Here is a 17,328-nt window from a genome sequence, read left to right on the forward strand (position 1 = left end):
CAGAATGTGAGTGCAGTGGTGGGTCGAAGGGGGGCGGTTGCCGTGGATCTTATCAGCTTTCTTGTAGATACTTGCTATTGGTTCAATGGTTCCTTTGTGGTGAGGGGCCACATTGGGATAACAAGGTATTGTTGGAAGAATAATCTAGATGCGTGTCAGAGATAGTGTGGTCCGGCTGTGGCTGGGACATGTTATGAACACAGATTATGGTGGAGCTTTTTCCTAAAATGATGAATGTGCTTTTGATGAGTGAAATATAAATCAAAGAATATTTCAGAAGATATTTGTTGATTCTGGGAATGTATTATTCAAATGTGGGTGAATACAGTGTTTGGGAGGCAGCTGGGAGGACAGGTTGTGTTAGACAAAATGTTGAAATGGGAATGAAACTCAAGAGACTCGCACAGCCTGCTTCATGTGGTGCATTCAATGAAAATAAATAAAATATCTTGTTTGTCACCCATCCTAACGGTGTGTAACACTTGCAGCAGCCTTGCAACAGACCTGTTAACTCCTGTTGGACGGATGAGTCAGAGGTGAGGTAAGTGGCTCCTATCAGACGCTGGATTACAGCATTTCTGCTCTGTTAATGAAACCGGTGTATCATTCACTGCTGCAGCATTCAACAGCCTGTATATTCAGCTGTCGCTTCTCTGACAGCAGCGGACAACAAGCTGATTTCTCCAATCAAGTCTGTATTTTAAAATCCCACCATGTCCAAACTGGTTTCCTCTCAGAGAGGAAACCAGTTTGGACATGGTGGGATTTTGGCTTTGTTGCTGCTGCTGATAGCTGTTGTTATTCCACTAAAAGTAGTACAGAGACATTTCTACCTGATTTCCCCTCATTCTTTTCCAGTTTTTCTTTTGTAAATACTGTGTCTGTAATTCTACTTGATCAAGGATTAAAGGAAAACAATCAGAAGCCAGTTTATTGCATATGGTTTGAGAATACTTTTATACTTATAAGTCATCTGATTTCATTCCAATTATGAACTCAACCTATCTCCGACATTACCCAGCATACAATGTGACCAGCTGCAGTTTGGTTGAGATTGTATGTTGTTATGCTATGAGCTGCTAATGTGGAGCCTCTAACCTGCAGGAGAGAAGAGGAGCTACACAGGTATTCAACTTGTAGTCTTCATGTCCAACTGAAGCAAAGCGACGTCACCTGAGGGAAATGGTTCACACTTCTAACATAGTTTGTTTTTGGAGACACTTTTTGGAAGATGTTATTCCATTTTCTGTATTGTAAGTAAAAAGCAGGTGATGGGAACTTTGCATGAAGAAACGGCTAGCATGGCTTCGTTAAAGTTCTACCAACAGGTCTACAGCTCACTGATGTGTTGAACCAGAGATCTATACACTACAATGAATTAACACTATTTTGGTTTATTCTGTACAGAAACAGAAATATATAATAATAATATATATAACATTTCTGTTTTTGTACAGAATAAACCAAAATAGTGTTAATCCAATAGCTTTAGTTGGTCGGTATATTTGGAAACTGGACAGAGCCAGGCTAGCAGTTTCCCTGATTCTAGTCTTTGTGCTGAGCTAGGCTAGAGGTGCTCATATTGATTTGAAAACATCTTTCAACTTGTGTAATTCAATCTTCACATGTAAAGATGAAAAGAGGCTGTGGATCATTTCCATACTGGAGGTCTTTTTATTGTTGACATGTATTGGACACTGTGTGTAACATGTTAAATATGGAGCGTGGCCCTGAGATGGATCTCTGGTGTGATGCTGTTGAATCTTTGCAGCTCCCCCGGGTCAGCACTGCGTTGAGCCTCGGCCCCTACGTCTGGGTCCTGGGGCCCCGCTGGGAGCTGTCGGCCAGGTCCACCAGTGATTGGACGGTCTGAGCCAGCCGACTCAGCCCCTCGTCCTCCGTGATGAGTTGGGGGGAACACAAGGAATCCTGGGAAGAGAGGAAGAAACATGTACAGATGCAGGTAGGCTTCATAAATACTGTATGAGTCATGCAGACGTGCACATGCTTGGAAACATTAATTAAGGGGTAGAATTTGCTACATTTACCTCTGTTGGAACCCAAAACACGCCTTCTGTGAATATCAGTATGTGCCTTGTTGCTTCCAAGTTGTTTTCAACACATCAAACGAAACAAGCCAACTGCTAACTCTCAGCTCCAATATGAAACCTGCCTGGCTTTCTGAGTGAGGATTATTCTAAAAAGTTATATTTAGACTGCATCTGCAGTCATATTGCTCACAATATATACAATTATGCCCAAAGATTTTTGGGCAATCTCCTGACATTTTATATTTCCTTAATGATCAACAAAACATGAGTATCACTCTTTCAGCGATCATGGAGGCGTGTCAGGAGCCTTGGCTTATATTATTTGACGGATGCTACATTTTACAAAGAATTGTTACATTTGGACATACAAATAAATGAAGAATAAATTATATTAATCTTTTTCCTATTATTAAAATCCTGGATAACATGTCTGTTATCTGTTACAATAAATATTGATGATGAAGTCACATATGATCTTAAAGCACCCTTTGGCTGTGAAATGTATTAGATTGTATTAGCTTGTAAATGGAGAATATGAGGCCAGCTGCTGGTGAAGGGTTCACACGCTGACAGGACGCGCTCAGTGGCATTCCCTGGAAAAGCATGTCGTTTCAGTCCAGTGGATATCATAAACATCGACACAATGTTGGAGTGTTTATTGCCTTCAGGGCTGAAGTGGAAAGCTATCAAACCCGAGTTACTAAAACAACTTTGCTTTGAAACAAGAAACCTTGTGCATCAGAACAAGCACACACTCACACTGTACAGGAAGGAGGGTGGTGTGTTTAATGGAAAAGGGTGTGTGATCTGAATTATAACGTGTTTGTGTTATTCAAACCGTGGCAGTCATGAACTCTGCAGGTGTGTATGTGTGACTGAGTAGCCAATGGGGAATGGATACACACTTTTCAATGGAAGCCTGCTGTCCCATAGGACCCTGGGCCTTTTCTTTAAACTCAAGACTAAACCTATAGGATCACTTGATGCTAGCCAGCTGAATCATGCAGGCAACTAGGTTCCTCGGGCGTGGTTTGATGATGTCATTACCTAGAGGAGGTTAGTGCATCATTAAAGAACAACTGCCAAAGATACAGTATATATAAAATAAACAAATTTGATATATCACTTGATCCCTACAACCTTTACACTGCAACATATTCAAGTAGCCCTCATATTTATTGGATACGTTTTAATGCTGCTTCCTCGTGTATTAAATCCCTGATGTGCTGTTAGGTGTGTAACAGCTCCTGGTTCAATCAGAAACATTTCACTTTTCCCCACGGTGCCTTTTTTGGATTTTCCCTCTTTAATATAACTTTGATAAGAAATCGCTTCATTATTTTTTCCAATCCCATTGTTTGCCAATTTTGACATTAATATTTAGACTAGAACTTTTTCTCTTATCCTCTAAAGTTATGTATACGACCTGAACATGTCTCCAGGTTTGGGGCTGGTCACAGCTCAAACTCCTGTAGATCCGACTGAAAAAGCTGCACACTGCAGATCTGAGCTTGTTGCTCTGGCAACAGATCCAGACAAACTTCAAGCCATCTTTGAAGCACTGAAAAAGCAGTCTTGTGTCAAATCAATAAACGATTATTTTAAACAGGTCCAAGGAAACCCCAGTATGAGTCTGCAACTATCAATGAACTCACAGGAACATGTGATAAACAAAGTCAAGGATCCACAATGTCTGGATTCTCAAACACAAACCCCGGAGAACAGATGTCTTATTTATCTTCAGTGTGCCTCAACTATTGTCACTAAAACAGAAGAAACTTGTACCATCAAACATTATTTAGCTACACAAGGCAAATGAATATGAGACTGCACCACATGGGATTTCAGTGATAGTAATACATGTGGTGAGTTCAGCTTGAACAGATAGGTGTCACAGCTCTGAGTCATCAGGTCATCAACACACCATCCTCTCGCTCCTCCTTACACTCCACACCTCACACTCCACACACCTCACACACACCAGTTCAACAGCTACAGCTGCAGCTCAGAACAGAAGGAACAAAAGGATGTCTCTTGTATAACTACAGAATGTTACATAAATATAGTTTGATAAAACTCAATCCACAGAACTATCAAGACTAAAGCTAAGATTATACTTTCTGCATTCACATTATGCAGAGTGACGCATTGTGACTTCAGAGGGGGCTCAGCATACCTCTTATTAGTGGTCCAACTCTATCAGGATTTTTGATAAGACCAATCATTTCAGTTGCTGTTATTTGGTCATGTGACAGTCAGAACACCTTATATGATATGTAGACATGTTTTAGCACTAAGTGTCTTTACGATACACTGTAGACTAATGCGTTACAGATGACATGACTTTTGCCTCCCTTACTCTTACAAGGAATAGGCGTTATGAATGGAAGACGTTGCTGATGGTTCAATGGTGCAGCCGAATTTACAAATCCAGATGTTGGCGAAGTTGAGTTAGTGGATGCTGTGGATGGAGCTATACTCATTTGAAGCTTTACACCAACATGAGATAGCTGTGTCTATATGAATGATCAACCGTATTGCATTTAGCTGAACACAGTGGTGCTCTGGGTAACTGAACAGCGCCCTTAAATGTAACTTGTAGTTTCTGCCATTGTGCCCTTTAGCAGTAATCAGTACGTAAATAACCACTAATCTCACATGTTTTCTGTGATGTTGTTTGACTTCGGTTATGCTTTGTCACAGCTATGATTCAGACCATTTTCAGACATTGAAATGAGTTAATCTTGAGAATCAAATCTATTTTTGAAAAAATAATTGATGTTATTTGTTGGCGAACCCTGTTATGACTTTTTTAGCTCTACCATGATAAGTACAAATATTTGGGTTATTGTCCATATATTCAAGTAGTTGTTGGTTCTCAGCATTTTTTTTATGTAGCAGACAGCGAGTCAGAGGGGCCCCCGGATGGTCCTCTGTGGCCCCTGAAGCTCCCGAGAGGAACAGAAGCCCTTCCAGGTACGGCTCTGGGATTGAATCTACATAATCAATGCTGCTGACTCTTTAGTGATTACCTTAGCAACTGGTGAACCTTAGACTGACCAACACATGAAATGTAAACACACACAGCTCATGTAGTGTGTGTGAGCAGCAGGCAGAGGGGGGGCATCAGAAAGGCCACATATGTGTTGGGTCTCATGGTGGTGAAAGGTGCGGTGCAAACCGTCAAGATTCCTCTGACCGGGGCACAGCCCACTCACCTGCTCCTGGGGGGGAGTGTTTGTTGTTTGTTCACTAAAGCTGCTGTTTGGAGAGCACACAGGAGCTTTTAGAGGTTAGGGCACAGGGCAAAGTGGACATCAGGATGTCTGCACGCTGCTCACGTCACCACATTCCATCAGACTTCAACCAGCTGAGAAATGGACTGAAAAAACCTCAAATCATTAGATCAGGATAGAGCTTACACAATGGCTGTATTGGTTTTCAATTCCAACAATAACGGTTCTATCATAGTTGTGCATTTATAGAATAAGTCTGGTTTTATTCTATCTTTTTCAGTTTGTCTCGAAAACTCATGAAAAGACCAACAGTCTGTTACCTCTGAGATCTGAACGCACAGGAGACATTTAGAACAGGGGGAGGGTTTGCCACTGAGGCCTCTGCCTGCAGAATCTGTATCTTGTAACAACACAACTTAGTTTTGAATTCACACTGGAGGAAACCCAAATCTTATCTTTGTGTGAATCATTTGTATTGGAATTGTTGGGTTGGCTCATTGCTGCCACCTTGTGGCTAGTGTGGAGAACTGTAACCAAATGCAGTGTGCGTGCAAACAGAAGTCATTTTAAAGAGTCCCTTCTTCTCTACATCACAGATATCAACTCAGCTCTGTGGAGTTCCTCTTCGGATGTTTTGCTTTGCAATATGGGACAATTTAAGTTAAGAGCAATTTTGGTACATTCAGCGGGTCTGATTTAAATCCTGCATCCTAATCTAAAACTAGTGCTCTAGCTTTCCAGTAGACGTTCAGGACTGGAGCATCAGGGCACATGGAATACATGTTGGTAGACTCATGGAATGTCACCAGACTTGTCCTTTGACAAACATTAGCTTGAAATTAAAATCCTATTGTTTTGACATTAAATATGTTTATACTTGGGGACCTGATGAGCATGAGTCAGCAGAAGGCCTGATGAACAGCTGTGAGTGGACCTTGTGTCTGTGAGGCAGCTGCAGACACCCTGATGAAGATCACATTAAAGAGTTCTGCTGAGTAAGCCAAAGCACAGCAGGCAAGCAGACTAACAGCACACGGTCAAAGTTCATTTTTTAATAATTTCTTTACAGCGAAGGGAAAAAACCTTTACATATAACTTTATATAAACTCAAAAAAGAATCTCAATAATACAAGGGTATCGTATAAATATAAAATACAACTGCAATTCTGTTCCGCTAAACATATCAAAGCATACAGCTTGGTCTAAGCCAGTGAAAGATTACTGATGAAGCTCATCCAGTTTCATTTATAAAATCTACATTTGAATTGAAACAGTATAACATTTCCTTTGAACAGCAGGCTAGTAAAGAACTTGAGACGGGAGCGTGACTCTTGAAAAGATGTGGACTAAAAGAACCAGTGTGCATAAGGACAATTATAAAATACAATTGCAATATCGACAGAATAGCTTTTTCTATTTGGGGCCCCAAAGTGTTTAATATTAAATAGATATTTGTAAATGTATTGTGACATTTTTTTTAGAAATCTAAACTTGTGAGATGTTATTTCATAATTCTTACAAGTGTATAGTTGTAAACATTTATTTCAAAGGTTTAATGGCAATTTTTCCAGTGGTACTGCCCCTGCCTTTGAGCAAACTGGCTCAACAACTCCCAGCCAGTTAGCTTGAGAAGCTAAAGTGCTAAAGTCATTCTGAATAAAGCAACAAGAGGCTGAAAACAGAAACATTTAGAGGTCTGCAGCAGGCGTTGGATGAAGACAACCGTACTGTTATCAAGTGACATTATGTAAGAAATACAAGTGCACAAATGCTGTGAAATATAGTTTTGAAAAAGGAGATTTTGCATTAAAGCTTCTATGATGACAGTAAATTCAATTAAACTTTATTAGGAAATAACAGCTTCCGTATTAATAATTTATGTTTTTTAAGATTGGTTAATTTGCATATTTTAAACAATTGATTTAATGCATATTTTAAACAATTGATTTAATATTGAACACTTTGAGCAGGAAGATTTCTCCTAAATATGGAGGCTTGACTACTCAGTGGGCCCAACAGGTCGGTTGCTGTATGTTATGTTGGTCCCCACTTTGACAAGTTTTTTGTTTCCATATGTTTGAGATAAGATTACAAATCCATTTGCAGATGTTTTAGTGTTTTCATGTGTGAGTCCTAGTATCTCACTATCAGTCCAATAAGCGTCACAATTATATTCCAAGCTGTTTGGATGCAGACTGACCTTCTATGAGCAGCCAGGTAGAACCAGCAGAGGCCTTTGATGCTCGGGTAAATGTCCTCCAGCGAATCAATCATTTACCAATCAAATGAAACTTTTAAACAATGTTTTTTTAATGCTGAGTAATGAAATATTGATCACATTAAATTGGCCTGTGTGTGATCAAAAGCACATACATTGATTTTACAAAAGCCTTTTAACTATTGGCTGAATTAAATTAGTGATGCCTCTGCCGTTTCACCTGAAACAAAATAACAAAGAACAGAATTCTAAATAAATAAAAAGAAATAATTTAATAGCCTGTTTACATTTATACAAGTCACCTGGTCAAACTGACCGATGACAACAATAACAAAATGTACACTCACACACTCCCTTGCAGGGGTTAGTACCGTTTGGACACGTGAAGCCCGACATCGCCCCCTGCTGCTCACGGGTAGCACAGCAGACATTAAAAAGGGGCAGAAGGTGCGAGTGTTCAGAGAGAGGCACTCAGCATCTGTCTCACTGGAACAGCCGAACATTGAGCCAACATGCATTCGGTTCAAGGCTAAATGTCACATTCACATTTCAGTTTAAGCTTCCTCCAGCGTCTCTCAGGGAGGGGTCTGACTACAGACACACAGCCGGGGACCAACATGTCTGAGAGGTGGAGCTGCTCTGAACACACAGATCATCTCAAAAGGGAAACATCTTCCTATACACCTGTCTAATCTGTTTTAGGTGTTATACTGTGATCGCCTGACCCCCCCCCCCGTTAGGACCCCCTCAGAGTGATGTTACCTGATCTCCTCTTTCTACTTGGTGAGTACAATGCCGTCCATTATGGTAAAACTAATGGCCACGTTTTTTCTTAAGATCCACCCAACTGTAATACACTTGGACACAATGTTGGTGTGCATGTTGGCGGTGTAGATACTCCCGTGCTCCGTCTCTTTAACTCCAGTTGCTAGCTGGTGACCACAGCTCTGAGTGGCTGGAGACCAAACCAGAGCTAAAAGGAGAGTTGAAGTGGCTTATATCACTTCATAAGGTGATAATGTCCCATTTTTGTTTACAGCTGGATGCACTGCCACCAAGTGGCCAAGAACATCTATTGCGCCCCTGTATATAGTTGTGCTCAGAAACCAACACTGCATATACAAAGCACAGCTGCATGTTGAGAGAGCAGCAGATTCTTACAGTTTGAACTATAAGGTAACGCCTCACGTGTCACCATGTTCAGTTATTTGTACAATGTGCCAAATTCAAAGAAATTCCAGGGAGGATATTGAGGTGTGAGTCACAAATGATTTGGCTTTAAAATATTCCTAATGGCTGCAGTTTCAATGCACCTAAACCCAGATTGGTAAAAAGACACAGGTCATAGAACGTCTGCGGTTCCTCTGCTCTGCCCAGAGTCTGTGTGTGGAACAGCTCCACCTCTCACTCCTGTAAACATGCTGTGTGTCTCAGAGTGAAGGCTAACCGAGGCTAAGGCATCTCCCTGCTCATGTAGTGTGTGTATCTGCTGGTTCTGAAGGTGCTCGCTGCCTGCTCTGTGTCAGTGCAGCTGTGGGGTGTGGACACACACTCAGGACATGTGTGCATACTGAAACACACTGCGGAGTATTGTCTGAGAGGCCCAGTGTGGCAGCTGTGTGTGTGTGTGTGTGTGTGTGTGTGTGTGTGTGTGTGTGTGTGTGTGTGTGTGTGTGTGTGTGTGTGCGTGTGTGTGGCAGCAGTGAATATGAAGTGTGTGCTGCTCCTCTAGGGGAGCAGGTAGCAGTACAGGACGTAGAGGAGGGCCATGACGGCGCAGTAGAACAGCAGGAAGTCTGTGGACAGCATTGAGGAGGAGGGCGATGGCGACGAAGGTGAGGAGTGGCCGGGGGACTGGTCCTCCCCCGTCTCCCCCCCCTCAGCAGCCAGCAGGGCCCTCACACAGCGCAGCACAGCGGGCAGCTTACACAGAAGCACATCAGAGCACACACACACGTCCCTCTGCACAGGGGACGAGGACACACAGGAGGAAATACAGGAAGTTATTTTGTTAAAACTAGGAGACGAGAGAAGGACACAACAGAGAAAAGATCACACAGAACAACAGTTAGGGTTGGACTGGTGCGTGGGCCGTCAATACACATTTGATTTCGTACAAAAACTTTCCAACACATCAGTCCAACCCTGCCAGGAATAATTTAGCAACAAAACTGAGCTTAAAGCACATGAACAATTCTGTTTCACTTGACTTCCTTTTTCAAACATGTTTTCATTTAAACGTGTGTAAAACAGTGCAGAGATGTAACGAAAGGACAGTGAGAAACAGACGTTACCTCAGAGACTCCCAGCTTTCTACACGCAGAGAGGAAGTTCTCCACGTTCAGTCGACATTTTGCTGAGCTCAGTTTTGGCTGAAAATAAATTGTATAAAATAATGTATTATTACATGGGGAGAAAAATAATCATATGTATTCAGAGCACCCACTGTTTCCTCTGTATATAGAGATTATCTTTATAAATGATAGCACATTATTTCTGCTGAGCTATCACTGTCACTTCCTATAACAGGTGCTGATGGGCTTCATGCCTTGGAAAGGGACACAAACTGAACTCAGGTCAGTTAGGGTTATAACAGCACAGATCATGCTAACCGTCCTTTCTCTCCCTTTCTGTCATGCTGCTCAGTTTAAGACCACTGTTTGAATCCTGCTTGTTATTCAAGAATCAACAGTGTGTTCAAATGGGCAGGTAATATTACTTTATGCACACTAAATATTCGTGCAAGTTAAACAGTTTTGAGAGCATGACAATCCTTTTTTGAACGTTGACCACTGCAGGATAAAAGGCCCATTGTTCCATGATTCTCTTGACTGCAAATACATGTACCTGCTTCAACATTAAAGAAGAAATGCAAACTGACACAACCATGTCAGCTAACACAAAAATGTCTGCCTAAAGTCAGTTAGCCACCATGAGCTAGAAGCAAAAGAGTACTACACTAAGAAGTTGGGTTTTATCGCAGTGGAGGCAGACAGCCCACTCACCACTGCTGGGGAGGGGACGTGGATGATGGACACGGAGCGCACTCTGATCTGGTTCACCAGCTGGCAGAGCACCGTGCCGTTAGTCAAGGCCTCACCCAGATCCTCCGGCAGGGAGACCTTCAGACGGGACTCCAGAGTCTGGGGGGAGGGGGGCGGGGGGTGAAGTCAGAACTTTAATGAAAAGACTGGCACAGCATTTAAACCCAGGATTCTACACCATGTTTGGCATATGTGTGTCAAACTATTATACATACTGGAGTTTAAGGTCTGCCCTCAGATCACTGGTTTAGCATCCACACATTTTACAATAAATATATCAAATGTATTAAAATAAGTGTTTATGCTGTTTACCCTGCGTAGTTGTGTGATGTCGGCCCTCTCCTCTTTAGGAGAACGCAGCATGGTTCGAGACTCGCTCCTGCCAGACTCCCCCAGAGTGAACACTGACACACAGAGACACAAGCCACAGTGTTGGAATGTCTCCACAGCGTTGAAGGAAGGTGTAAAGCGCGTGTGTTGTGTTGGTGTGTACCTGTGGGTTTGACGTTGGTGCGGGAGGAGGCGCGGAACAGGAAGCTGTTGGGTCTCTGGGTCTGACCGGGGGGGGAGGACGGAACATCTGACACAAACAAACTCAATGTCACACATTGTATGAAAGGTACCCTCCAGAGCACATGTGGCATGTGGCATGACAACACAAAAGTGTTTTAGAATATTCTGCCACAATTCCATCAGAGTAGGTGAGGAGGACACAACAGGAAAAAGTCTCTGAAGGTGACTGTGGGTTGAGGTTTTCTGCTAACTATTGATTGGAATATAAAGTATCAGAATAATACAAATAAAAAAGACCTTAAGTTCACTGATCAATAGCTCATACCATTTTGTTATGAGACTTTTTTTCTATATCCAATGACTGTTTAATCTCAATAGTTTCTATGTATGCAGTCAGTTGTATGCTAGTCTGACTGGTAAGTTAATGGGAATTGTTAATATTGAATATTTCAGTTTTTACAAAGCAAAGCTTGTAACCGCACCAGCCTCTGTCCTTTTATAAATGCTAAATATCTGTAGATCTCGTAGTGACAGGGTCTAACTTTAAAGGGTCCTTAACCAAAACAATATGTAGTTAATAATATAGGAACTACGTCTAATCATTTAGCTTGCGAACAATGTATTGAAAAAAGTGTTATTACCTGCTGTATGTCATAAATACTAATACATTATAAACGGTTGTGTGTACCTGATCTGCTGCTGGAGCGCTGCAGAAGTGTTGGAGGAGGCGCTGCGCTCATCTGATCAGCACTCTGTGGAAAAGGAACACGGTGAGCTCTCATCAGTGATCTGTGCAGCTCCTGCTGTATGATGAAGAGAAATCAGTACTCACTGCACAGCGCTGCCGGAGCCCTGACAGAGAGCTGCTGTTCTCTGGAGATCCACCACTAGGGGGAGACACACACCAACGTTTCACCACTACAGGAAACACTTCCCACACCCTCAAACCTACCTCCATCTGCACTCCTGCATAGACTCAGTAGGATGGATGGAAGTGACTATAACTTGAAGAGTCACTCAAATCAGCCTTGTCTTTACTTAATTTATTCATTCTTCAGAGCTTACTTACGCTGAGCTACTTCCTGTCTGTGGTGCAGGGGCCACATGACTTCCTGTTTTGGTGGATGACTTCAGCAAACTGCAAATGTAGAGGTTGGACATGGAGAGCGTGTAATAGAGATAACAGACAGAAGGGAGTTGCCTCTGACAGAGAGACGTTCATTAGTGTGGAGATCAACACATGACCACAGATAAACGCTCATGTTCACAGTGTTTAAAGTGTTAGCAGGAGATAAAGTAGCATTTATGTTGCTAGTGTCATGTGATATACCCGGTCAATGCATTCAGACACTTCTACCCTATATAAGAAGGCATTAAAGCTCCCTCTGCTGTGATGAAGGGCTCACACCCTTCAGGTAAATGCTGATTAACATTCTGGTTTTCTAACATCACAGAGATCTTAAAGATGAATCCACCTGGCCTTGTCCCTCTGTTGCTGCTGCAGGCGCTCTCTCTCCTGCCAGATGAACAGGGTGCCCGGCCTCCTGCGCTCCTCCAGGGAGGGGCTGGAGGGGGACAGGGGGGAGGGGGAGGTCGAGGATGGGGGGCCCACGTCAACATGGAGGCTGGACCTGGGGTAGAAAGAGTTGGAGAAAACCAAGTCAATATTTCTTCCAGTCAATACTGCCAAGTCCACTGTCAGCTGGAGGAAGGAGATGATAGAATGAGGAATACATGAGGAGAGCGAGAAATACATTTAGAGGTACTGTTGCCAGATGTGACTGACAGCTCATCGCCCAATCACAGCCTCAAAACCAATTACTAAAGAATGCCAAATGTGTTTTTTTTTTATTTTGTTGGGTGGACACATTTCTTTTGAATCTGAACTTTGTGTGTGATACAATAACTGGTATTATGATATGTTATATATGTTACATTAACCACTTAACATTGATAACAAATGGCTGTATGTTATAGGGGTTAAAAAAAGAAGCTATTTATTCTGAGACACCCCCAGTCAGGAGTCCAAGCTGTAGTAAATATTAAACAATTTGATACAAATGTTTTTAGCTGACTCAAAATATACTATGTACCTATATATGAAGATTGTGCCTGAGCTGGAACCATTCACAAGCAGTGTTAGAACTAGAAAATAAATCAGGAAACCAAACCAAATAAGCGTGTCTAGGGATTTCCTCCTTTATTCTGTAGGTGGGTTTACATGAAATCATTTCAATATAAAAGAGGGGTCAGAATGTGTGTGTTCAGCTTCCATTTTAAGACTCAGTGCTCTATTTTTAGGAGTCCCTAAGGAAGTGTTGGAAGTCAAAATTCGGAACATCCGTTTGTTTGAGGCGATTGTAAAGTGTTTAAAGAGGACATGCAGGATAGAGACAGCTGAACTTCATGTTCCTCAGACAGTCAGTCACGTAGGCACGTCTAAGTCCTGTCCTGTATACTGTATGAGCCTGAATGAGGCTATCAGTTTTGAATTCATTTGACAGGGTACAGTTTATTTTAAAAAGGTAATACAACATGTTGTTCCAGAAGCTGAGAACAATGGCTCTGTCTCTCACATATTGATATGTAGCCAATAGGACTGCCCGGACACTCAATCTCAACAAAAGAGAACAGAGCAGCGTGCTGAAGCTGCCTCAACAGCAACATAAGAACATTAGGTGTATGTTTATAAAAAATAAAATGCTGCAATCAATGTTATGTTTAACCTAATAATCAGCCATTTTGCTCCACTTTATTCCTTTGTTCTGATTCCATGCCAACACATTTAGTGGTATCTAGGAGCTTTCCTCTGAAAGCTTTCAGAATACATGTGGACATTAAGACAAGCTGTTATGTTGCCACACTGTAATAAAAGTCTGGGAAAGTCAGCAAGTCACCATGCTCACTTCCCAAGATAACAAGCAGCATGCAGAGTTTGAGAGGGGATTGTAACTAATGGAAACAGAGGACTGTTGACTTTTCCCAGCTCTTCAAATACTCTCTGAAGTGACCTTGTAAAACAAGGAAGGGAAAAAGAGGACAAGTGATAAAACGCTGTCTGTCACTTGGAGGGGCTGAGTACACAGTTTCCAGCAGAGAAACCAACACACCGCTGAATGAAGATGAAGGATTGTCACAGAAACAGGCTAAAGATACAGTTAAAGAGACTAGGGAAATGTGTTTCTGATCAACTGGAACACCTTGGCACAGGTTGCACCTCATACTATTATTTCACTTATTTAATTTAACGCAATATTTCAGGTTTGTGCATCAAACCTGTACCATTGGTTGCGCTTACAAAAACTCTGTTTTGCCCCTAAAGAGACAGAGCCTTTCTGAAAAACCTGAGATTTTCTGGCAGTGCAGACACTCCCAACCGAATAGCAGAAATGTACATAATGTTATTTATTTTCAACACCTTTCAATATTGTCTTTGCTTTTGTTTTATTCACCAGCTTAGTTGTCTTTTTATTTACTTATCAGCCTCTGCTTTTTTATAATTTGTTTATTGTATTTATTTATGTGCTTCTTTGATTTAACTTGTATCTCTATGTGTTTCCAAGGTAGGGGTGGGAGGGGATGGGTGGGGTTTGGTGATGGTAAGGTATAAGAAATAAATGACTATGGAAGGAGGATCATTGTCTCAATTGTGACTTTCAGATTGTACCTGTCCTTCAATCAAATAAAAAATAAATAAAAAAACCCTGAGATCTTCAACTAAAGTAATCAGAGCGTCCACACAGAGCAGTGGCAGCACTGATAAAAGGCGCTGCTGACTCATGTGTCTTACCTGCATGTTGTTGAGTCGTGGCTTTGGGACGGGGAAGAGCTCTCACTCTGCTCCTGTAAATCAAAGTCACAATCAATAACACTGCTCTCAGATCACAGGAAGGCCACGAGACAATCTGGCACAACTGCTGATCAGTGTGTGAATGTGTGCTACCAGAGGAGGAGCTGTGAGGGGGGGTGTGGGGGGGTGCATCCTCATCTCCTCCTCCTCTGTCACACTGCTGTCAATGAAGTCCACATGCCCAGCATCTCCATTCACTGCAGAGAGCATAAAGGAGTGTTAACCTACATCTTGTATACAACACTGTTCGATAGCTCAGACATGGCCTTCTTTCCTCACCTTTGTTCGCTTCCAGAGGAGATCTATGCTCCTCTTCCTCCTCCTCCTCCTCCTCTTCTTCTTCCTCCTCCAGGTTCCTCTGGTCTCTGCTGACCTCAGCTAACCGGAGGGAACGCTCCGAGAAGTCATCTGCTGACTGGACACATTCACAGTTCAGAGACATTGATCTGTCGTCCAGGGTTAAGACTATTGGATAGGCAGGTACATGTGTATATTTACAATATCTTCATGTTTATATATAGTTTATATATGTATGTGTATACAACCACTAATAGCAGTGTGACGCTATTTAGGCTATCGTGATTTTTAAAAATGAAATATTCAGGATGACATTTTGACACACGGTCAATGTATATTTGGTTCTTTTATTATTTCATGGAATTGTCTCACTGTCAAATATGTCCGTCTACCTTTAAAAGTCGAAAGAGTGGTGCAGTGATGACGTATCTTTGCTGCGCATGGGTTCCCTCAACAAAAAAGCAAATGGGTTTTCTCCAGAGGATTTTGGAATATTGTAAAAAATAAGGTCTGTGGAAAACTAACCTGTTTGTTAAACGCACGTTTTGTTCAGCCGGATAATCTCCACATGTCTACCCTACTTTTATCATTTTCAAATCATAAATCTAATCGCCAGAAGCAAAATGCTAACATTATGCTATAAAGGAACTACAGCCGAGTACAGCAGGGTCGCTGCTTCAACTTCACGCCAACTTAAGATCCATATTCAAACATACAGATACAAAATTGTACAAGTTGAAACATTTGTTCTAACAGTCTGCAGGAGGCAGGTACTTGCTTTCAAGCAGAACAGAGCAAGCAAACTTAGAGGAGTGTTTACGTGTTTGGCGTAATGAAGTACAACGTCCTCCACGACTTCTGTAGTCCTATTCAGCCACTTGGTAACAACCATCGTTTTTCAGACACGTAAACTCTTCAAAAATTACCAGTGGGGTCACTGCTGATGTATTTAATGTCTCAGAACAAAACGTGATCCGTCTCTTAAATGGGTCTCAACCACAGACCTTATTTCCAGCTATTTTCCAAAAACTAGTTTAAAAAAGCTGTTGCATCTGAGACAAGGGAACCGGAAGTGGTAAAATGCTAACTAACTTCCTGGTTTTAGGACTCATCACTGCACCACTCACGTCACATTTAGGTCACCTAATGAGTTCTTGTTAGGCTTGTGGTTTAAAAAAAAAATACAGATTGCCATTAGCCAAATAGCAAAACCAGAGGCTTCAAAGCGGTCCACCAGCCAATGGGTGATGTCTCCAAGTCCTCTGAATATTTAGTCCATGGCACATTTCTTACCATGAACATCAACACACTTCTTTCTGATCAACATGACGCAGTCCGTCAGGACATGTGAGGGGATTGTATAGTGAACGTAGTTTTACCTCATTCCCAGACCAGCGTTTGCTGCCACTGTCCACACTGTTGAAGCCAGAATCCAGCCCTCCGAACTGACCTGTGAACAGCTCCTGTTCTGACAGACTACACACACACACACACACACACACACACACACACACACACACACACACACACACACACACACACACACACACACACACACACACACACACACACACACACACACACACACACACACACACACACACACACACACACACACACACACACACACACACACACACACACACACACACACACACACACACACACACACACACACATTACATTGACTTACATGCATATCCTGGAGACTTATCCTAACCATAACCAACACATGCCTAACCCTAACCAAGTCTGACTGATGCTCTCCAGATCAGACTCACAGCTCAGATATTCTCTCTTATCTATGTCCTTGGTCCTGTCCATTTCATGGAAATGGCTCACTAGGCAGCTAAAAGGGTTTCCATTCAAGTTAATAAATATTTGATAAACCGTGCTTTCTCTTAGCTAACATACCCTTCCTTTCTCATCATCTATCATCCATTTCCTTATTCTTAATTTACTGTAACTCCAGCAGTTCATCCTCTCATGTCCACGGTGTTCCTATTTTGAAAGGAGTGCCGTGCTAAAGTGATGGTAAAGGCACTTATGTCTAACTGTCACTTAAATAGGACAGCATGCAATAGATTGCAACTCCTGTCACACTTTCCACATTCTGGAT

At 42.0% G+C, this 17,328-nt stretch overlaps 1 protein-coding gene across 2 annotated transcripts in view; it reads right to left on the reverse strand.

The window, feature by feature from the left end:
- Window positions 1–1,651: 1,651 nt before the first annotated feature.
- Window positions 1,652–17,328, reverse strand: part of lrch4 (leucine-rich repeats and calponin homology (CH) domain containing 4) — a 43,929-nt gene continuing 28,252 nt past the window's right edge. The window contains exons 6-18 of one of the 2 annotated variants that reach the window (XM_079669132.1): window positions 16,589–16,685; window positions 15,192–15,327; window positions 15,006–15,109; window positions 14,853–14,905; window positions 12,538–12,693; window positions 12,132–12,200; window positions 11,895–11,949; window positions 11,751–11,814; window positions 11,043–11,129; window positions 10,862–10,953; window positions 10,511–10,648; window positions 9,800–9,877; window positions 1,652–1,929 (exon numbers count right to left, since the gene is read on the reverse strand). In XM_079669132.1, the coding sequence (XP_079525258.1) occupies window positions 1,807–1,929; window positions 9,800–9,877; window positions 10,511–10,648; window positions 10,862–10,953; window positions 11,043–11,129; window positions 11,751–11,814; window positions 11,895–11,949; window positions 12,132–12,200; window positions 12,538–12,693; window positions 14,853–14,905; window positions 15,006–15,109; window positions 15,192–15,327; window positions 16,589–16,685 (1,252 nt within the window). In that variant the 3' untranslated portion in view covers window positions 1,652–1,806. Of the gene's footprint in view, window positions 1,930–6,324; window positions 9,468–9,799; window positions 9,878–10,510; window positions 10,649–10,861; window positions 10,954–11,042; window positions 11,130–11,750; window positions 11,815–11,894; window positions 11,950–12,131; window positions 12,201–12,537; window positions 12,694–14,852; window positions 14,906–15,005; window positions 15,110–15,191; window positions 15,328–16,588; window positions 16,686–17,328 lie in introns of those variants that run through there. The other variant, XM_079669131.1, reaches the window with a different exon arrangement.

Source organism: Notothenia rossii (genome assembly GCF_949606895.1).
Source record: "Notothenia rossii genome assembly, chromosome: 3".
Classification (NCBI taxonomy): Eukaryota; Metazoa; Chordata; class Actinopteri; order Perciformes; family Nototheniidae; genus Notothenia; species Notothenia rossii.